Source organism: Dromiciops gliroides, chromosome 3 (genome assembly GCF_019393635.1).
Source record: "Dromiciops gliroides isolate mDroGli1 chromosome 3, mDroGli1.pri, whole genome shotgun sequence".
Taxonomy (NCBI): Eukaryota; Metazoa; Chordata; class Mammalia; order Microbiotheria; family Microbiotheriidae; genus Dromiciops; species Dromiciops gliroides.
Genome location: NC_057863.1, coordinates 59,241,610 through 59,265,119, shown reverse-complemented (window position 1 = coordinate 59,265,119; position 23,510 = coordinate 59,241,610). Strand labels below are relative to the sequence as shown.

The window sequence follows — 23,510 nt, the reverse complement described above, 5'->3', positions numbered from 1 at the left end:
TGATGAGGTGGGAACAGTGACAGTATAAAACTCATTTGCCTCTACCAAATTATTAAACCCTTAATATCTTATACAATTTGTTTTTCCTCATAAGATGAAAATATACATAATTTTATGTTTACCTTTTGTCTCCATTTTTATTACTTCCCCTCTCCTCCCTTGGCATTGTTAAGAATGTGAGTAGAATGAGCAGGAGACTAAACCTTTGTTCTTTCGAGGCCAAATTGTTGTGTTACTTTTAAGGGGCAATGGGAAGTACTTGCGATGTCCAACCATCAACCCAAACATGGATTCTGAACAGTAGTATTGATTTTCAGCTTTTTTTGGTGTGTTACAAAGATGAATGTGTAAAAGAAGCATAATTATTATTTAAGGTGGCTCAGATCAGATTCTGCCCCAAGAAATAAAATTTCAAGATTCCAGTCATCATTTTCAGCCCCGGAATACACGTAAGATTTTATCTGATCCGCTCTTTGCAAGTAGGAAGTGTATTAATTCTATAGGTTTGTAATACTAATTTTTTTTTACAAAGTGATTAGCACATAATACCTTAATTCTCTTACTGCTTGGCTCTTGAATACCTCCATTAAAGTTTCTCAGACTATGTCATCAGACCTCTTAAAAGATTGTGTGTGTATGCACAAACATGCAAGCACATGTGTGTTTACATGCATGCAAATATGTGCATATATACACATACACAGAAGGAAAATGGAATGATTAGACCTATTTCCTTGGTATAGTTCATGCTGGCACATGAGTTCTGAACTAAAATTAACCTAGAGCACTGATTCTTAGTCTTAATGGAATTACAGTGTAGTATGTTTTCAAAAACAGCCTCCTTAAAGTACCATTTGGCAAATCTTTAGTATTTGAATGAACCAAAATTAAGCTTTGTTTTGGAATTTTTTTTTTAATTCCATGATTCTTTGAGCGAATTACACACCCCTATGTGGTTGAGAATCATTGACCTAGAGTCTAATGCACAGCACCTGTCATGGTTTGATACCTGAGGAATGAAGAGCTGTTGTAGTTCTTCTGTGGCATATGACGGCACCACAGGGTGAATGACTGTGGCTTTTTGTTGGTTTTTGTTGTTCTTTTTCACAAATTGGCCTGCTGGTTTCTTTTAATGTAAGTTCTGAGAATCCATCGTTCTCCCTGAGATAGGGCTGAAAAGGAGGTTTTCTGTTTATTTACAGCTTGAGAATTAACGAGGAAATTTATCACTTGTGTGATATTTTCGCTTTGATTGTTTTTGGTGACCGATTTTCTGAAAAAGACCAGCATCTCACCAAAGAGGTTTAATTTCACAGTTTGAGAAACGCCATTTCCCATAGAAACCCTTGGGGAAGAAGGCAGCTGACTTTGGACTCACTTTTTAGTAACGAACATATACATATGGTGTCAAATAAATTTGGATTAATCTAGTTCTGCTCATGTCTTCTAACATTATTTAGCTAATACTTACATAATAGATTATTATGGAAGGCTGAAGTAGAGAGAGTACCAATAAAATAACATGATTGACACCGTCCTAAATACTTTCTTTACAGCTTTTCTAACTTGCAAACAAATTTAAATGAAACTTTTGCCATGGTGGAATGTTGCTGAGTATTAGTTGGAAATAAATGGTGTTCTTTCAGTTGTACAGTATCCTCTGCACTGTGTATTGGGTAACATCTGAGTGATGATAACTTTTCTGCTACTTCTGTTATGAGATGTTTTGGTCTGGTTTTTTACCTTTTTTTTTTTTAGAGTACTGTGTTATTTAAATTATTGGGGGACTAGACTGGGTTTTCTAAAATATTACTAAATTATATATTAATGGCTATTGCACCAGTTTTGGTAGTAAGCATTTATTATTAATATCACATTATTAAAGTATTGACCACTTGTCTCCTGAACTTCCCCTCTAGTCACAGGCTTTTTTTTTTTTTTTTTGCTGGGCAATGGGGATTAAGTGACTTGCCCAGGGTCACACAGCTAGTGTCAAGTGTCTGAGGCCGGATTTGAACTCAGGTCCTCCTTGAATCCAGGGCTGGTGCTTTATCCACTGCGCCATCTAGCTGCCCCTAGTCACAGGCTTACAAACCTAAACAATGACATACCCAGTGTAATGAGCCAAAAGGAGAGGGTGAGTAGAGAGTAAAAGAGAGTACACACTGATCTAAGCTAGTTGGCTAGCTCTACTGTGATGACATCAGGATCTAATGGGAGACCCCCTAAGGATCAAAGGTAAATTCAGATAGGTGTGGTTCACTGGCCTTGGATTCTCCCTGAACAGAATTAGGCCCTGAGTTTAGCTAAAGTCTCCTGGACTGAACCTTCCAAAATGGAGGGGAGCAAAAACTAGAATTGGGTCCCTGGGTCCCCCCAAGAAATCCGTTATTAATAATTCTTTTCTCACAGTATTTCTTTTTTTCTTTTTTTTAAGCAAAAATGTCTTAAATGCCGACAAATTTTTCACCAACCAAGTGTAATTTCACTTATGGCCCTTCTGATTCTGATACCTTATGCATTAATATTTGATTCACTTTATTTGCCCTTGAATTTCCTTGAGGTTTAAAACTAAAAAACTTCTCTCAAAATGAATATGTAGGAAAGATTGAATGTTTTTAAGTTAATGATTTTTAAAATAAAGATCTTAATTCTTCAATTGACTTCCAAAAAATGCATTAATGACCAGAATAATCCTGAGCAAGTTTTTTTAACTTGCATAGACCCTTCTCAGCAGTGGCAATTGATATGCCATTCTTCCCTATTTTTGGATTTGCAGTTGTTGGTTTTCAGTTCATCAGGTACTATAATAAACATAGATGGAAGATGAAACAACTTGATATTTTCAGTTTAAATGAAATTAAAGGTCTTATAAATTTTTGGCAACGTGACCTAGTAAATAGCTGACCTTGGAGGCCTGGATTCAAATCTACCTCCAGTGTGTGTGTGGTGGGGGGGGCGGCTTTGGGATCTTGGGCAAGTCACTTAATTTCTCCATGCTCCAGGCAACTTTTTAAGATGAGATGTTGTAGAGAAGGTGCTGACCTGCCTTGGTTGACCATGTTCCCTTTACTAATGAAATTGCAGGTCCAGTCCTTGTCCCTGTAGATCCTAGACATTTTCTCTAATCCCCATTGAGAAACAAGATAGCTAAGTATGTTATCAAAGATGTGGTTGGGGAAGAAAAGTTAGTGAGAGTATTCTTACTATCGCTCATAAAGACTTCATCTCTCATCTCTATTTTGTCCCCAGTTTTTCTTTTAGAATTTTATTTCTCATTTTACTATATTATGATCCTAGAAACATCTTCAGAACTTGAATAAACTTTTCTTTATTGCCAGTTCTCACACTAAGATTTATCTTGTGGGAGATGATTTTCATTTTTTCTATAGGGACCATTAAATTCTAAAGGACCAAAAACATGTATAATATGCTATCAGGGTCAAAGGGTCAGCTGATCTTCATTTTTTATCATTATATTCTTGGGCATCATGTACAAAATGATTTGAACTTTTAATACTAAATTAATATTATGTATATATAGATGTACCCCCACAGATAGAGACATGTCTACAAATGTCAATATTTCTCTTGAGATGTATGTAAATCAGAATTTATGGATCTAACACAGGGAAGAAACATAATGTTTAGAAAAGCATTAAGGTGAAAGCCATAGCCTTCCAGACACTGCTAACTGTCCCTGGCTGGTACTACAGAATGGTTTGAGTAACTGTTGGCTAGACAAACTTGTCAATGACTTGGAGGCATGTGAGATGGATTATCTGTTTCAGATTATTTGTTTTATTTTCTCCCTTTGCCTCTAGGTTCCAGTGGTATTCCTCTACTGCGAACTCACAACCAGGTCTCCCACTGTTAGATCTTCTGGCATTCCCCATTGTACTTAAAAGATTAAATTCTAAGCCCACTGTTTATTTTTCCTCCGGATCTTCAGATCTTGCTTTTCTCAGTCAGTTTATAGGCTGTTACAGAGAGTGAACCCTTACCTCAGTTCACCAGGCTGAATATCCCACAATTCAGAATGGCTTTTGCCATTTATCATGTAGGCACATTCCCCAAATGGACAAATCAACAGACTGAGTCTAAGCATTTTAGCAAGTCAGGATATAGGCTCAAGGGAAGAGATTTCCAATTCTCAAGACAAAAATTTGGGAGAGCTATCGATAAAGTAGTGGCACCCTGATATTTTTTAACCTTGCCCTTGGCTCTAGATTCCTAAATTGATGGGATTTTGAACAGAAATGTCAGAATTTAACTCTTAACCTTGACAGTATTTGACTCGGCCTCTTCTAGTGTAAACAACTATGAACAAATGATTTCATGCTTAATAAAGTATTAATGCTTTGTAGTTAGCATTCGAAATACTCAAAAATTCTTTAAAGAGTTCCTCTAGGTTTGGTATCATGAGACTCCAAAATCTTGTATTCTCTATAATTACCTCGCTCATTTTGCAACTTCATAAGAAATTCTGGTCATATCCAGAAGTCTCACATAAGCCAAAATAAATAAAACCTCTTCATTTTATCTGGTCCATTCCTAAATGGTATGATTGGCCTAGGTCCAGTCATCATTCTTTGACCCCAGCACCCAAAGATAAAATCCATCAGGTACATTGACCTTGTCACAAAGGCAGAATGTGTAATATTCACTTCTCTTGGGTGTCATAATTCTGCTTTTGCGTAGTCATGAGTAACTGGTCCAGGCAGTGAGGTATCACATCTGTGTACTATTCCAGTACCTAATACTGAATTGAACATGTTCCAAGATTATTAAGGTTACTGAAAAACCCTTTCCAATCTTAAGAGTTTATTGGGCAGGTTACCAGATATAATAGAGCTGTTCAAATGCAGTCAGCTTTTAGGAGCCTTTGGAGAGGAAGACAAAGAAAGTAAATCTCCGGCTAAATATGAATGAAAGATTGAATTCTCTTACTCAGAAGTCGTCCCGGACCATCATCTTCCTCATTTTAAAAGCATTCTTGGCCTCAAGATTAGGCAGTGCTGCCTTTAAAAAGTGCTGATTTCTTTCTCAGATTTGTTTTTTACTATTTCAGTAATTTTCAGTAGTGCATATGAATGTAGACAAATGAGTAATCACAGTGCTTCTCTACAATTTTATTTACAACTTAGACATTTATGTTCCTCTTTTTATTTTTTAAAAGTTGACTTCCTGAAAAATGACTTCCAGTTTCCTTTCCCTTTAAATGGAAGGTTCATGAATTAATACATTACTGTATAGGCTTTTGATATTCATTCGTGTGCTTGAACTTTGACATCTGAATATTATAATTCTTTATGAGTCTTCTAATTATCATGGAGGTATACAGTTCACTTACTTGGACATGTGTTTACTTCAGACTGAATACCAGGTAAACTGAAAATGTTTCAAAGGCAGGGGGACAAGCCCATTGGAACTGACCTCTGCCCTTTTATGCTTTCTCATTAATGCAGTTGGCTTACTTTTGTATTTTGGTACAAAAACTGCCATTCTTGTTTGGCGTCTGGTCTTGACATTATTTTCTTATGTAAAATACACTACCTTAACTTTGGGGGGTTGACTGTTTTTTAATCTGCTGAAAATGGAGGGTGGGAAAAGGGAAAGAAAAATGAAGCATAAATGTTTGGGGAAGATATTTAGCCAAAGTTTTCTTAAAATCTGACTCTAGTATTTTTCTCTTCATTTGCTGTGCTTGTATAAACAGTGTGACACCATCACAACAACAGGCCCGTGTCTGTCCTCCCCATATGTTACCCGAAGATGGATCTAATCTTTACTCTGCTCGGGGCATTTTGTCGTTTATCCAGTCTTCTACTCGTAGGGCTTATCAGCAGGTCTTGGATGTGCTGGATGAAAATCGCAGGTGATTGGCCATCAGTGACTCTTCCAGCTTTACTGCTTTGTTTTTCATTATTATTATTATTTTTGGCTTCTTATTAGTGGAGTGTGGTGTCTTTTGTGTTTCCTTCCTTGTACCCTCTTTCTGACTAGCAATGGATGGAACAACTTGTTTTGCTTTCTTTTGCTTTCAGTGTTCTTAACTTATTGTCCAAAATTCACATTTCTTGAGGTTGTGTTATCTAATTCTTCCCCTTGGAAAAGCACAGTAGTTAGCTTCTTACCACAGAGAATGAAGAGGTTTTTTTTAAAGGTTTAATTCACTTATTCTGAATACTTGACATTGGATATGCCTAGAGATAACTAGTTGTTCTTATTCATACAAATAAGATTGGCCTCCCCAGGCTCATAGGATTTATTCTATGAAGGACCCTTAGACATGGTCTAGTTATAGTGGTAGAGTTTTTACAGGGGAGGAACCGAGGCTCAGGGAGTTGAAGTAGTTTCCCCATTTAAGCATGTCACAAAGCCAGAATTGGAGGCTGGTCACTCCATTCTTATTCCTATATCATACTAAAAGCTCATTAGAAGAAGGTTCATGCAAACATTTCTCCAAAGTAATGTTGGTTAAATTTTGTCATGTATTATTGTTTTACATAAGAGAAATGTTGGCTTTTTCTTTCTAATCACAGAGATGTGATTTGAAGCATCTGGGATTTTATACATAGGCATGTCAGCTTATTTACAAAACTCTAGGAGATTTTGATATGTGTTATAAACAAATATTGACTCCGTTTAAACTTGTGTTTACTCCCAATCATGTAAAACATGATACTGTAGGTGGTAAAATCTTACTGTGCTTTTTCTCCCCCCACCTTACTCAAATGGTGCATTACACTACAAAGTTAGCACTCCTTTTGACATTGGCAGCACCACATTTAAAGCTCTATTGAGTATTTCTTGGGACAGCTAGGTGGAGCAGTGGATAAAGCACTAGCCTTGAATTCAGGAGCACCTGAGTCCAAATCCAGCCTCAGACACTTGACTGTGTGACCCTGAGCCAGTCACTTAACCCTGATTGCCCCGCCAAAAAAAAAGTATTTCTTTAAAAGCATAATAATTTTATGGCCAGTGGTTTTTGCTAATTCTCTTTATCTGGGGTATAGGAAAGTGAGGGAGAAGATCATGCCTTCATTAGGGAAGGCCCAGTGAGTAAAGTCTTTACTGATGCAAGTCAGTTATTACTCTGCCAATTTATTCCTTCTAGGTTATTTTAAGACATGGGTTTTTGTACCCAGTCTTTCTGACTTTGAGGCCAGCTCTTTATCTACTAGTGATGTGACATCACCTCTTAACATCTTTAATAAAAGCTCACAATTATATAGAATTTTGAGTTCCAGAGTATTTTCCCCTTCACCACTCTAGGATAGAATTAATTTTAGTTATCTTGAAACTCCATTGTAGAGATGTGGAAACTGAGATTTAGATTCAGATTACTTCCCCAAGGTGCTTTTAAGTGTACTATGAAATGTGCTTTTCTGTGTTGTAATACAGTATCTTCAGTAGAAAAATAAATGACGTGTAGTTTTCTAGACTGCTCTTATAGATGATATGTATATTTATAGACAATATATATTTTATATATATAATTTATAGCAATAAAGCAAAATTGAAAAAATTTTGCTTAATCGTGCAACTGCAATTTTAACTTAATTTTATGAAGACCTGATAACGTAACTGGTCTTTACTTAAAAAGATATTCATCAATCCCTTTCCTAAGAGATCACACATAAAATGTATGTGTATTATTCTGTATGGTTTATTGTGAAAGGACTTTTGCCACTTTTTACCACAGTGTGGACACATAGATAAGACAGTGATACAAGAGCTATTCTCTTGGTGTGATCAAGTAACAGGTGGCTTTGCCCATAACTTTAGACCCTAGGAAGAGCTCTCTGGGATCTCTTCCCCTCTTGTAGAAGGGATGCCAGACTGGGCCTGCAGAGATAGATGGTACAGTGATTCTGGAGGCTGCTTATGGATTGGGGGATTCTCTTGTACAGTCTGGAAGTCCAGAGACTTTTCTAGAGTCATTCTGTCCCCTAATAGGAATTTTCTTAAATGTAAAATGGCACAGAACTCTTCCTAAGTAGCCTCACCTATCTGTAGTGGCCTAGAATTCCTCAGTTTAAAGAACATGAACCAAAGGTACTCAAGGCTAGTATATTACATGTGCACTGAGTGCGAATATTTCTCTGGCCTGTAGTTATTGTGTATATCCATGGCACTGTCAGGGGTTTTACTGTTTAGCGTGGGTGGTACTAAATTCCAGTATAATGAGTCATATTGTAATGACTATTCATGAATACTTTAAAAAAAATCCAAGTCCCATAGCCCTAATTGTATTAAATTATAATAAAATTCCAGCAAGATTGAAATAAATAGGCTATTTCCTGGAAAGGTCACTTTAGTGTAACTAAACCAGTAATTATATCTCCATTTATTAGGTGGAAAGAATTTTCATCAGGTTCACTGGTGCAGCTTCAGAATTTTGACTAGACCAATACATCACTTGAATTTGTGTATCATGTAAGCCACTTGAAGCCCTTTATCAATTTTTAGATACCCTAAATTTTATTTCAGAGTTGTCTTTCTGGGCAAAAGCTATCTTAATCTGTCCTTAACCACTTCGGGCACAACAAGTGTGTATAATGTAGATCATTTTTAATTATTCATGGATTAATTATGTCAATAATGACACTATCTGGTCTCCTAGACTTATCACAAGATATTTATTACCTCAGCATCTAATGATAGATTCTCATCCTAAGTATACAGTCTCTCAGTGAATGCTTTCTTTAGGAAAAGTTTAATGTTGTATTCAAATCTCTTAAATTCTACATGTTGGATAAGCCTTATTCTTAGTTAGCAGCAGTAAATAAATTCCTCTTACAGGACCCTCATAGCATGATTTCTTAGAAATTAAAAAATAGGGGGGCAGCTAGGTGGCGCAGAGGATAGAGCACCGGCCCTGGAGTCAGGAGTACCTGAGTTCAAATCTGGCCTCAGACACTTAACACTTACTAGCTGTGTGACCCTGGGCAAGTCACTTAATCCCAATTGCCTCACTAAAAAAAGAAAATAGGAATGTGAAATTTGGATAATTATTTACCTGCATGATTACAAAATAATGCTGCTTATACAGGTTCAAATGCTTTTTCTTCATTATTCTATAGGATAACTTTTTTTCCTTCATTAATTTTGGCTCTTGGGTTTAATAGGGTATCTTTTAACTTTGGTCCTATCCCCTTCAGAAAGAGCATTTTTAAGTGAAGCTAGAACTATTCTACTATTGAGTTTCTGGGTGTGGGGTTTTTTCCCCCCTCCAATCAGCTTTTCTGTCAGCATTCTTATAATTGTATCATAATGACTTGGCATAATGGCCTTTTTTTTTTATTAAAAGGACACTGTTTTGTTTTTTAAATTAACAATTCAAATTTATCACTGATTACTTTTTTGGCTCTTCAGAATGGATAATGAAAATAGATCAGTTTTGCTTTGCCTCTTGACCTTGTAATTGTACAATGAAAATTCAGATCATTTAAAAAAAAACAAATTCTGGAAATATTTATTCACATCAATTTAGCAAAGATATTTACAGCAATTTGGCAGTGTCCCTTTAATGCTATTCCTATTATGCATTTGGTAATCGATAAAATAATATAATTTATTCTTAAAATGAACATTATCACACACAAATTAAAGCAAATTTTGAATTATTTTAGGTAGGTTGAATTGTTTTCCAATTTGATGTCTCCTGCCACTCAAGCTCATTTTGTTTTAGAAATCTTGACCTATGAATCTTGGAATTTTAGCATGCGGAAATAAGGTACATGTATTAAGGGCCATTGAGTTAGAATTGAATTTAAATTCTATCACTTCCAGATTATCTAATAGAGGAATGGATCGTAATCTTCATTTCATATGTTTAGTGTTATTTGATGGTGGGTCATTGGCTTATAATTTTAAATTATTCAAATGAATGTACACACACACACACACGCACACGCACGCACGCATACATAGATGATAGAAAATCTCCATGGTTTTTCTACTTGACTAACTGATGTGACATATCACACTTACCATTAAGTGTTACCCTAAGAGTGATCAAATCAGTACCCTTAGGGCCACAAAAGAGCTGGCTTCTTGAGCCACTTGTTTGAAACACTCTTTTAACACAGATATGTGTGCAGCTGGTGAAGAATTTCCACAAGACTCATTCAGAAGGGTGGTTTGTGCAGCAAGACCTAGTATCCCCAGGACATGAGCCATTTTGGCATAGTCCTTGATCAGATGAGGTATCTCAAACACTGTTCAGTTCTTATCTTTTGGTCCTTTAAGTCATTGATTACAAGAAGTTACCTACTGATGACCACAGTTTTGTTCATATTACATTTACAAATCTAGTTATTTCTGTGTACAATTTGAAGTAAACTAACAGAACCTCACCTGTCTTAACCTTGGAAAACAAATTAGTATTGAAATAATTTTGTCATTAAGCTAGCAAGCTTTTTTTTAAAGTATCCTTCCAGTGTAAAAATTATTGATACTTTAAAGAAAAAAATTCCATTTTAATATAAGAATATTATTTAAACCATAGTAAAAAGGCATTGTAATAGTTAGCAAGCCTCCAAATGTATCTATGGTTTTTTTCCCCAGCAACTTTTTAAAATACACAAACACACACAAATATATGGTGGGAAACACAAAGTTGTAATTGACACTCTTCCCTTCATTTGAATTATATAATTGTGCCTCTGTAAAATTGTTTGTTTCTGCTCTACCATTCAAAATCTTGCTATAGCAATTTACATAGCTATATAAAAGAAACATCTTGACCCAAATAATCTTTTCGGTAGGGCTGACTACAGGTGTGTTTATCTGATAGTTTTTCTCTACTAGGCAGCATGTTGTTAACAACATAAACTTTTATATTGGTACTACCACCCATTTTGCCAGTTGCCACAGAATATAGTTAACATTCTAGTTACAGTAAGCTTTAGGAAAAAATATTCAACATTAAAGGCTACCTATTAAGGAAACTAGAATTCCACTGCTTCATAAGAGAAAATGGTGTGTATATATGTAACTCTCCCAGATGCCTATCTAATTTGCCTTTATATTATAATTACCAGTTTGAGAAGACAAAATGAAATGCGATGTGAAAGGTAACCTTTGGCTTCTTGGCTATGCATTATAGAATGGAAATCTTTGTGGCGGAAGTGACTTTGATACTGTTCATGCGGCAGATATGTTTGAATACAAGTATGCTTTCAAATCTCAAACCCTCATCTGTTGTCATAACATGAGGAACAACAGTGGCTTCTGCTAACATTTATATAACACCTGCAGTACTAGCATATTCTGGATGGTGTTTCAGTAATAATTTTGATTAGAATTATACAGGGTTTAAAATAGGTCACAAATTTTTAAGATACAATTTTACTTCTCCCTTGACTTAACTAACAAAATACAAGTTTCATGAGCCTCCCCAAAAGTACTTTAGCATTTCAACTCAAAACCCTGAATCTTTAGCCTAGGATAGATACTTTTGTGCTGCCTTTAGAAAAAAACAAACATTAAGATTGTTGGATTTTCGGGTCACGTTTGATGAGAATGAATTAATGCTGTGACCCAAACCCCTGTGAACCTTGCTAACTTCTGGAGGAGAGAACTACAAAGGATATTAAAATATTTATTATGGATAAGAAATACAGAATCAGACAGCACCTGATGGTACATGTAATTAAGTTACACCAACCAAAAACAACACAAGAATTTCTCTTCTCTTCTACTCTTCCCCTTCTGTTTCAGTAAACTTTGCTGACTACTTTTGGGAGAGTTGCTTAATGGCCTTCCAGCACTTTTAATTTTGTGAGAAAGGCATTAATCCTTGGCTGAGTGGTGAACTGATTCTCCCAGCTGGAACCAAGTCAGTTGTATTTAGTCCCTGAGCTCAATTCCCCACACAGTTTTCCACTGCCCCTTAGCCTCCATTGTCTGCAGCCCTGTATGTCAGTCCTGGTTGTCTCTGGAGAGTAAAGTTCAGTTTTGGAGTTTTGCATGCTGCCTCACCTGCTCCTGCTCCTGCTTTGCTTCTAAAGCCCAGTATCCCCCAGTGACCTTTTTTGCTCCAGAACTGAGAGATGGATCTCTGCTCTTAAAACTGAAGGTCTTTCATATTTAGTGGGTGATTTTGTTATTTAAATATAACCCCCCAAAATGAAGTATACAAGTCCAAAACTGAGATAAAGGAGCCAAGGGGAGGGAGGGAAGGGAACCATGGGAAACGTTAGTTGAAAATTACAATTATGATTTAACATAGTGGGACTCATATTGGATCAGATGAGCAACCATGATCATGCAGGTGCAACTAATTGATCCTGAGACATATTTTTGCAGTTTCTCTTGATTAAAAAAGAGAGAGAAATTCAAAAGGACTTTTTAGTCAACTTGCCCTTGAGTTTCATCAAGTTTAAATGACAGACTTACATTGTGAATACTGTTTTGTCACAGCAGCGTGTGTATATATAATTAGGGGGTTATCAACTTAATTTTATTTGTTGAGAAATGTAAAAAGGAAGGCATTTAAAATAGACTTGTTTAAAATTATTTTAGGTAATATTATATTGTATTGAAATATTATACAATATAATCGAATATATTTGACATTTCTCTTTGTCCTGTTTTTTTCCCGCTTTTGTGTTTTTCCTTACTTCCTCTCTGTTTCCTGATCTGTCTCGTGCCTACTTCCTGCCAAACCCTGCTTTAGGCCAGTGTTACGTGGGGGGTCCGCAGCTGCCACTTCTAACCCTCATCATGACATCAGGTAAACTGGGGTGTCCTCCTTGAGCCTTTTTTGCCGATCGGGTAAATAAATAGCTAAAGTTTGGTCTCTATAGGTCCATGAAATTTCAAATACCTTAACTGTTGAAGTTTCTAATATACCTTGGATTTCTTTAATTTTCACTTTTATGATTGTTACCCCTAGTAGAAATACTTTTACTCCTCATGACATTCTGGCATCTGTGTATCAGGTAATTTCTTAAGCTCTACAATTAAAACTTCAGTCACTTTTACTTTCAGTGAGCTTTCCTAAGTTTAATCTGCCTGAGAAAGACAACCTGGGATACCCACTTATACTGAAGGAAAAAAAGGGCATAGGAAAACCACAATCATAGACTCATAAAACTGCAGAAGCAGGAGAGACCTTGAATGCCATTTGGACCAGGGGTTCTTAACCTAGCATCCGTGAACCAGATAGAGATAGAGATACTCATCGTCATATCTCGGTGTTTCTCATCTAGGTTCTTTAGTCACCCTCCATGTTTCATTTTTGCATTTAAGAACACTCTGCTGAGAAAGGGTCCTACTGGCCCCACCAGGGATCCACGGTAGAAAAAGACAGAACCGCTGCTCTAAGCCAAATTCCTCATGTTGTTGATGAAGAACCCTGAGGTCAGGAGAGAATAGAAGGGAGCAGCCGAAAGGCAAACACGGAGTTAGTTACAGAGCCATTGCTCAGGCCCAGGTCTGATGACCAGCCCTCCTCCTGCACCACCATTGTTGCACATTAATGGTGATTCCTCTTAGCACAGATCTGGTCCTTAAGTGCATTAGGTCTCTAAGGAATCATTTTGAATTTGCGGAAATAAAAGTTGATAGCCTAATTAAACTTTTTTAAGTGACTGATTTTAATTTCTAAATTCAGCTGTTCCATATGTAATTCAAAACTGTTTTTCCCTCCCATTGGTGGGATTTTACATAGCTTTTACATACATGAACCTGTTGTCATTGGTTCTCTACATCTTTGTGTCCGAATCAAACATTCAAATACATCAGGGACTCTGTGATCTCATGGATATAAAGATTCCCTTCAGTAATGCAGATCACATCCTGTCTCTGCCTGCCTGTCCTGCCTTCCCTATGTCAATGAATCACAGGTGCAGACCAAAAATAAATGTGGGACAGCATCAGGGACACCAAAGCAAAATAGCTCCTGCCTTACATTCTACTGGGAGGAGCAAGACACCCCCTTCCCAAGGGGAAGTATTGACAAATGGGGCATTATTGAACTACTTGATTTTTTCTTCTTACTAAGGTAATTAAATTCATGACAGTTTCCTCATTTTTGTTCTATGACCATTTACCTTTCCCTATAAGTCTTTTCAGACTGTGTTAGCCAACAGTGTTTTGACTCTGCTTTCTTATAATTTTCAATTTCAAGTCATGCAAACCTCAGTTAAAAAGGTAAGGTGTTTTGGAAACCAGGACGTTTTTAACCTGGAGGCTGTAAATTTATTAATAATTTTATAATTATTTTAACATGATGGATGTCCTTTGTAATCTTATGTATCATATTCTGTGAATTTAAAGAACAATATTCATCAGCTTGCCCAGACTGCCATAACAAAACAAGATTAAGAACCCCAGAACAGACACTTGCCCATTGCAAGTTTCTTTGAGATTTGTCAGATTTTTTTTTTACTTGCTTAGATTTCTTTGACAGTTAAACTTTATTCAGTCATTTTTCAGTCATATCCAACTCTTCATGACCCCAATTTGGAAATTTCTTGACAAAGATACTGGAGTAGTTTGCCATTTCCTTCTGCTCATTTTACAGAGGAAGAAACTGAGACAAATCAGATTAAGTAACTTGCCCAGGTTCACACAGCTAGGAAGTGTCTGAGGCTAGGTTTGAACTCGCAAAGATGAATCTTCCTGACTTCAGGCTTAGCATTCTATCTACTGTACCACTTGGCTACCCCCAAACTTTACCTGACAGTTTATGCAAGGCTTAGAAAATTGAGTGCCTCTCTTTTAACTATTTCTGTTCTGCACATTTAACTTTTCCAACTGTAGTATAAGTGTATGTGCCCTTTTTGATATTATCTGGGACTTTTCAGGCATTTTTGTACATTAGTGTGTCCATATCTTGTTTTCTCAAAATCCTGCTATATGTGATAACAGGAGAATAATGCAGTATTGGTGGTGATAGTGTGTGGGAGAAGTCAGTAGCCATATGGATTTTTAGCCCACTCCTTTTCCAGTTTTGTTTGTTTGATATTCTGTGACTTGCCCCTGGTAAAATAGTGTCAGGGTCTGTGTTTAAAGTCACGCCCCACTCCCAAGGATAGTGCTCTTCTCTGCTTACTCCTGTTGCCTTGCAAGTGTCTCATCCATCCAGTTCAGCCTCTTCTCTTGAGAGAGGAAACTAAAGCCCTGGGAAGCTGGAACCTCTGTCTCTTGGGCCAGGATTAAACGGAAATTGATTTTTCAAAACTTATTCAGTTGTTTAGCTTGCTTGTCTGTATGTGACTTATGGAGTTAGAGGAGCATAGAATTTAATTTTGGAAAGGAATCCTATGTCCTAATGCCTGACCTTCATATAGAACTTTCACTTTGTCAGTGTTGTACATCATGGTTTCGTTGTCCCTCACCACTTCCCTGTGCAGTAGATATTACAGGTATTATCAATATTCTCTTTGCAGATGACAAAACCAAGACTCAGTGGGTATAAGTGACTTGTCCCTGATAAGGTTAGCTCATAAGTGTCAGGGTCTGTATTGAAACCCAGACCCAACTCCCAAGGCTAGCGCTCTTCTCTGCTTCCTCCTGATGGCCTGGCACGTCTCAGCTAGGTCGTTCATTCAGTCCCTTCCCTAAATAGACGAGGAAACTGGAGTCCCTGGGAAGCTGGGGACTCTGGCTCTAGGTCCATGACAAGATTTATTATTTAATTAGTGTAGAAAATCCCCAGGTAAGGAAATTCCTTCCACCAGTGCAGCTTAGCAACTTCTTTCCAACTTCTGGTCTCAGAGATAGGCCTAGAAAACTCAGGTTAATTGACTTGTCCATGGTCCCACAAGCCATTGTGTCAGAGGTAGGATTGGAATCCAGGCCTTCCTAGCTTCAAGACCAGCATTTTCTTTCTTTTAGGACCTGGCTTCTATTGCACTATATCTTGATCACTAATGTTACGTAAGATAAAATGTACAATAAAAATTAAATTGCATTCCCTTCACCCAATGCACAAAGGCAAGCAAGGACATCTTAGGAAGATTTGAAACAAAAAAAGATTTGGCCCAGTTATCTGGAAAATTCAATTAACCAGAACAAGGCAGCCTCTGATTTTTCCAAGTAATTGAAGTTTATTGTGGTACAGGAAAAAAAAGCCAACAAAATTCCATTTAAATCAGTACCACCAGTTTTTATTTTACTGTTGTACCTCACTCCAAAAAAAAAAATTGTCTATACACAGTTTGTTTCTTTTTGTTGTAATTTTCTTTGTTTTAATGGGGACATATTTTAAAAGTCAGAATGTTACAACTCATTTCTGTCTTTTGTTTTGGAATGGCAAGTTGTATGTCTCTGCAGAGCAGGTTGGCTCCTATCAGTACCACTTATAACTTTAGTTCTTAAGGTTGCACATATCATTCATTTTTAAATTTCATCTTTGTGTGTCTTTAGAAAGGAAATTCCAGGATTTGCCTGCATTGCCCTCTTACTCGGGCAGGCCCCAGAAGCCTTGGTGCAGTTTGATACTTTAGCCTACATCTTTTATGTTTCTGTAACTTCAGACTTCAGTAAGGTTTTGGGGACACCATGAATCTGCTCATGTGCACATACCTTATATACTAAAGTCACACAAGTACTTATGCACATGTGTTTGGGACATGAAAATAAGGATTAGTCTTTGAAGGGAAACTGCCCTCCTGTGGGAGATTACAGAAGGTGGAGGCTAGAAACTGGAAAGGGAGAGAACAGTCACTGTACTGGGTCGAAATAGCAGGTGGCAGGGGTGGTTGGAGAAACCAGAAGGACTCAGCTTCTGGTTCCACTGTAAGACAAAGTTCTGCTTTACATGAGTATGACTACTACATGAAAAAAAGATGTTTGGTTTTCACCCAGACTGACAAAAGTCAGAGACATTTACAAACTAAGGAGTTAATACTTTTTAAGAAACGAGTTATTTTTCCCTGGGGAGCAGACAGAATAGGGTGTTTATTGTTTGTTTCCATGCCAGCCTGTAGCTGATAACTGTGGATGGAAGTGAAAGCTTGCAAACATCCATCTATCTGGAATTTAAAGCAGGTTTTACAAACCTTTTTCAGCCTGCAGCTCTTTTTGGCATCAGACTAAATTCCATTTCTCTCTCCTCTGTTTCAAAATGATCTTAACTCAGTCTGGGTCTATGCTTCTTTGTATTTACAGGTATCTCTTCTTTATTCTTCATGTCCCATGCCTGTCTTCTAGATAGCTGCCAACCCGAACTCCTTTGTCATTTCACAACATTGGTATAAGTTCAGCTTGTGTAGTCCATAACTACTCCAAATTGTGAAGTTCTTTTGTCAACATTTTAAAGTCCATTGCATGTCTTTGGCACATTGTTAATAATATTTTCTTTTGTATTCCTAAACTCTCTTTCTGTTTGTTCTTACCAGATATGGTCTTTCAACTTTGGACGCGGCAATTGAAGGAACACCAGATGATGTGACTGTTGTAGATGCTGCTTCCCTAAGACGTCAGGTATTTGAAAAACACTAGTGAAGATTTTCTGGCTAACGAGTTTGATAAGTGTTTATGCTTTGATTTGAGATTGTAGATGTGTTAAAATTTCCTTGACTCCCAACAGCTTTGAAATTGGATGTATCATCCTATCTACCTCTATGCCCAATTGACATATTAGGAGGAAAATGGACAAATTATTTCAAGTTTTTTCTGAACAAAGTGATGTAGAGAAAGAGCCCAGGATTAGACCCTTACTCCCTGGCAATGCTATGCAGGTTATTTTGACCTCTGAATATCTTGTTTTCTGATCTGTAAAATGAGGTGATTTGAGTCAATGGCAAATGGGAGTTCAATAACTTTTCCAGGGTCAAACAGCTAGTGAGGCCATATTTGAAGTCGGGTCTTCCCATTTGCCTCAGTTTGTCATCTTTAAAGTGGGAACACCCTGGAGAAGGAAATAGCAAACCACACCAGTGTCTTTGCCGAGAAAACCCCATGGCCAGCATCGGTATGCAGTTCTTGGGATCACAAAGAGTTAGACATGACTGAACAAGAAAGAGAAAGTTATGTTAGGCATCTTGGTGTGTAGTGTACTGGTCTTGGAATCAGGAAGACTTGCTATGTGACCCTGGGCATGCCCCTGACGTCACTCAAAGGCTCTTAAGTTACAGGCATTGACGAGTTTCTCAGTTTAGCATTTAAAACTTTTCACAACTTGACACTAACCCACTTCTCCAACCCTATTCTACACTGTACTCTGCACTCCAACCCAATGAGTATCTTGTTCTTCACACACAACCTCCATCTCCCGTCTCCGTTCCCTTCCACGGACCCCATGCCTGAAAATCACTCCTTCCTTATCTCCATCCCTTAGAAACCTTGTCACTTTCTTGTTTTTTGTTTTTTTTGTTTTTTGGCGGGGCAATGGGGGTTAAGTGACTTGCCCAGGGTCACACAGCTAGTAATTGTCAAGTGTCTGGGGCCGGATTTGAACTCAGGTCCTCCTGAATCCAGGGCCAGTGCTTATCCACTGCTCCACCTAACCGCCCCCAAAACCTTGTCACTTTCAAAACTCAACTCAAGTGCTGTTTCCATGAGGTCTTTCTCAAAATGCTACAGAAAATACAGCCATTTCCATGAGGAATTTGGCTGTCATCTTCATGTATATATGTTGGAGAGATGTGGGTGGGATGATAGCAGTTTAACTTTATAAATAGAATCCTAGATTTAAGGGTAGAAGGAACCTCACAAGAGATGGGACAACAAGGGAGACCTAGTAAGCAAAGCCTGGATTCGAACTGAGCTTCTCTGACTCTAAATTCGACCTTCTCCATTGTTCCCTACCATCTCCTTAGAATGTGGTGCCCTTCTATCAATGTGAATTCGTTTTAGAATTTCAGGTTGCAACCATTCCCTAAGCCAACCAGTAAGGAGTGAAAATTAGGACATTAGGCAAGCAGTTGAGAAGGGAAAGGTTCTAAGAATGAGAAAGTTTTAAGAGTTAGAAGGGACTTTTGGAAGCATCTAGTCCAGGTAGTAACAGAGTGACTTTAGGAGATGGTTTTTTGTTTTGTTTTATTTTGTTTTTGAATAAGTTTGGTTTGATTTGATTTAGGAAATGTCACTATAGTAAGTATTTGTAGAAGAAATCTACTTGTGACAAATTTTAAAGACATTTTCATTATGCCACTTTGTAAAGCAACTTGACTTTGTCATGTACTAATATACTTTGGGTTTTTTTCTTAATTAGATCATCAAACTTAATCGACGTCTCCAACTTCTGGAAGAAGAAAACAAAGAACGTGCAAAAAGAGAAATGGTCATGTATTCGATTACTGTAGCTTTCTGGCTACTTAATAGTTGGCTTTGGTTTCGCCGCTAGAGGTAACCTCAGCTCTCTAACATACTTGTCAAAACAGCTGGTCATATAAAGCATTTGCAAACTTCTTTGTTTCTGTCTCTGCATTGTATGCCGTTTGATAATCCATGCACTGAAAATGTATTTCTTTGGGAAAGAACAAAGAACCTAGAATTAGAGAACTGAAGGAAGATTCTAATGCTTGGTTGTATTTATTTTTAATCATATTTGCAGTAACACCACCTTAAAATAACCTCCTTTTGCATGTTTTGTAAATAGGCCTAAATTTGTTTTTGAAAAGATTTGTTTCTCTTGCCTACGTGAGAACAGGCCACACTAATTCTCTGAGTAGTAGAGAGGGCTTATAAAATGGATTTGCAAAAGTATCTGTAAAAAAGAGTAGTGTCTGTTTTTGTCCTGTGTTTGAAACACTGTTAGATGAAATCATTTGTGATTAGACACTTTTGCATCAGCTTTTCTTTAGCTGACATGAGTACTTTGAACATCGCAGCCTTGTGCCAGATTCAAAAGAACCAAGTCACATAATATTTCATGAGTATCTTCATTAAGCACATGTACAGAACAAATTAAAGGAATTCTTGCTAACATTTCAGCAGATTATCCAAGGGTGTGTGTGATATGTATTTTCTTATTTAGTCTTAATTTTGCAGATGTTTTTCTATGAAATACATTTTTAAGCAAGTCCGTGTGTGAGTGATAAAAGATTACGGAAAAGGTACCAATGTAGTGTATTTAATAAACTGTCAAACTAAAGCAATATTTGTCTTTTGAAAAATTTTATTTCTTCACATTTTTACTGTGAATGTATATGTAGTATATATGATGCCAAATCATGTCTTCCGAGTCTCTGCATGGGACAGTTGATTTCTCGATCATAGGAGAAGGCTATGTACCTTTTTTTCCTTTCTTTTAGAACCCTCAAACCAGCAGTTAGGGACGACAGTAGCATAATGATTAGTTTTATTATTTGTATATCTTCCATTAAGAAGTCTCTTGTTTTTGTATCTTCGTTCCACAGTAGAGTATGGCCTCCAAGATCCTTGATCTCACAGGGTGCAGAACACCAATGAAACCTCTTCCTGGGAATCTTCACTTATGAGAATACTCTCCCTCCAACTCTTCTTTCTTTTTTAATTCAGAAACTGATGTGATTCCCACATCCTTGAGAATTCACTGTATTGGAGGCCAACAAAAGAAGCTCTCTTCGGACATGTCAGGTGTCTTCTTTCCAGGCAATGAGTTTGGGATGAGCTACTAGATGAGGACCAGGGAACCTTGGTGTTGAGGCCTTTTCAAAGAAAAGAAACCAGGTGATAGGAGGGTGTCCCCCAGGTGTAATACCAAGTTAATGGTCCAAAAAATTATCTTCTGTTACCGGATTGAATTGTATGACTTGTATTACATGACAGGACGAATGATTCATTTCAGTATCCAACAACCTTGTGTTCTTACTAGCTCAATCGCAGGTTGGGTTGGCAACAAAAAGCAGTTGTACACGTCGCCATTGATTTTGTCAGTAAAAAAGAGAGAGCTTTTCTCTCCTGGGTACATAGAGTATTTTGATGCACTGTAGCCAGCTAAGCCAAAAGGATGAGAGCTGGAATAGGAGTATTGATCCTAAAGATTTGTATCTCATTATTTGAAATAGAAATAATTAATATTAGTGGAAAATCATTCCCTCTGCTTTTGGAAATAGTCTAAAAATTGCTGAAGAGTACTAGTAATTATATGCAATGAGTGTGAAGGTGTGCCTCTCATGTATCTCAGGCTTCCACTTATGCCCATTCTTAATATCATTTATAGTAAGGAATCTGAAGCTAGTAGGTTGAAGACAAGACTTGAGAGCTCTGTAACCTGGACTTCATTCTCTAAGTTCTGAACTGTATCGTTCCCTTTGTTGGACTCAACCAGTTAGGGTTCCCCAGGCACTTGCTGATGTCATATCTACCAGCTAGTAGGTTCCATGTAGCACTCCTTTGTATCATTTGTGTCACATGCAAGGCTCTGGTAGTACCAAGAAAAGTCACTGCTGTTTGTCATCAAATAGGATGCAATAAACCACATCTGTAATCTAAATACAAGTGCAGTGGTTTCATCGTTTTGTATATATAAACAGTTCAACCGGCTGAGCATCAAAGTGATCAAAGTGGAAACTTTGAAATTCTAATCCCTCTGAAAAGAATAAAAGGTCTTAAGCGTGAAGATAATGAATTTCATGGTCCTGAAATACAGGGGCTTAAAGATGGTGATGTTCCAACTCTTCACAACCCCATTTGGGGTTTTCTTGGCAAAGATAATGGAGTCGTTTGCCATTTACTTCTAGCTCATTTTTACTGAGGAGGAAATTGAGGGAAACCAGGTTAAGTAGCTTGCCCAGGGTCACACAACTAATAAGCGTCTCGGGCCAGATTTGAACTCTCAAGGGTGAGTCTTCCTGACCTCGGGCCCAGTGTTCTATCCACTGTGCCAAATGCTCTTTTGAAAAGTATTTACTAGGCTTTTCCCCATATTTAGCACTGTACTGATACTAGAAAAGGAAAACTAAACGTGCTATTTTTGCTTCCATGACCCAAAATGAGAAGGAAGAAAGGGGAAGAAATCCTAGCAATACATAGAATCTAACAGTCCCTGTGAGTTACTGATATTGTAGTAATCTATAAATCAGTGATGTTTACAACTAAATAGAACGTGTGTATACACACACAGTGTTTTCAGGTGCATGCTTTTTAAAATGTCTCCGCTTCAAATGGTAAGTGCTGATTTTTGTCACTTGATACACAGGACGAAGTTTCTATAAGTTAGTTCTGTTTTGAAGAAGGGTTTTGTAGAGAGTGTATTATCAGTGTATTTCATGGAATCTACTAGCTAGTAGATATGACCTTTTCCCCCTGATAAAACAATCCCCTCTTGTCTTTAAACGTTCTTTCTTGGGTGTCTTTGGCATGAAAGTGGAGCCATTTTCATGAGCATCAAGCAGAAGGCTAAGCTGAATGTTCTTATATATATAAAATTGAGGTTAACAAATATTTATTACGTGCTTACTAAGTGCCTAGGTATTTTGGAAAGTACAAAAGAAGTGGGGTGAGCTTTTCCCTCAAGGAAATGACAGTCTGATTAGGTAGACATGTTCAGAAAAAGCCAAGGGGAAGTCTAGTTAGGGGGACACACATGTGACTGTCAAGTTGATAGTAATAAGGTAAAATTCTGTGCCAAATCATGACACATCCCTATGGCAAACACGGACTTGATCCTTTGGGAAATCAGAGGAAGAATGAGATGGCCTTGAACAACAGGTGGGATTTAGCTAGGCAAGAAAGCATATTATAGGCCCTAACATGAGGAATCCTGGCATTGGGGAGAGGATGCGCATAGCTTACAAGGCATCCCAAGTTTCAGGATCTCTACAGAAATGACTATGCACTAAGCAGTATTAGGTCATCCACTTAAAAGCCAAGCTACAAAAGTATTGTATTCGCTTTATGTTTCTAAAAGGGTGACTCCACTTATTTTGAAAAATGACCTCTTTGGTTGAGAGCTGCCATGGGAAATAACAGAAAAGGGTGTATCTTTTTTTTTTTTTTTGAATAGTAGAATTGGGCCCCTGGAATAGAGTCACTCTTGAAGCTAGAAGGGGCACACACTTTTTTTTTTCCTTTTGTGTGTGTGTGTGTGTGTGTGTGTGTGTGTGTGTGTGTGTGTGTGTGTGTGTGTGTGTGTGGCGGGGCAATGAGGGTTAAGTGACTTGCCCAGGGTCACATAGCTAGTAAGTGTCAAGTGTCTGAGGCTGGATTTGAACTCAGGAACTCCTGAATCCAGGGCCGGTGCTTTATCCACTGCGCCACCTAGCTGCCCCTGGGGGCACATAATTTCAAAAAAGTGAGAAACCTCTGGTGAAGTGGGGACTTAGTAACTAGCCAGTTTCTAGAATCTCCCAACCATAGTGATTTCATGTTCCCTAAACTAGGATTCTCTTGCTAGGTGCCTTGATTGAACAGATTTCTTTTAATGTTTTTTGTTAGGTTTTTTTTTTTTTTCTGTTGTCATCTTGAGTTTCTGAGGCAAAGAAAAAACTCCACTAGCCCTTACTAGGCTCCTAAAGAGAACTGTATGCTCAGGGCATTCAAAAAAGCTCCAGCAACAAAATCTATGTAAAAATTGTCAAATTAAAACATCAAAGTTAGTGAATCACGGACTTAACTAGTTA

The 23,510-nt window shown here is 37.5% G+C and overlaps 1 protein-coding gene across 22 annotated transcripts in view; it reads left to right on the top strand.

Annotated features, from left to right (window-relative positions):
• MFF (mitochondrial fission factor) overlaps positions 1-21,674 on the top strand; it is a 43,533-nt gene extending 21,859 nt beyond the window's left edge. For 7 of the 22 annotated variants that reach the window (XM_043992761.1, XM_043992760.1, XM_043992753.1 and 4 more), the window contains 6 exons: positions 375-449; positions 5,720-5,878; positions 11,052-11,084; positions 12,689-12,745; positions 17,361-17,445; positions 19,178-19,911. In XM_043992761.1, coding sequence (XP_043848696.1) covers positions 375-449; positions 5,720-5,878; positions 11,052-11,084; positions 12,689-12,745; positions 17,361-17,445; positions 19,178-19,309 — 541 coding nt within the window. In that variant the 3' untranslated portion in view covers positions 19,310-19,911. Of the gene's footprint in view, positions 1-374; positions 450-5,719; positions 5,879-11,051; positions 11,085-12,688; positions 12,746-17,360; positions 17,446-19,177; positions 19,912-20,324 lie in introns of those variants that run through there. The other 15 variants (XM_043992765.1, XM_043992762.1, XM_043992766.1 and 12 more) reach the window with 10 other exon arrangements.
• The last annotated feature ends 1,836 nt before the right edge of the window (positions 21,675-23,510 follow it).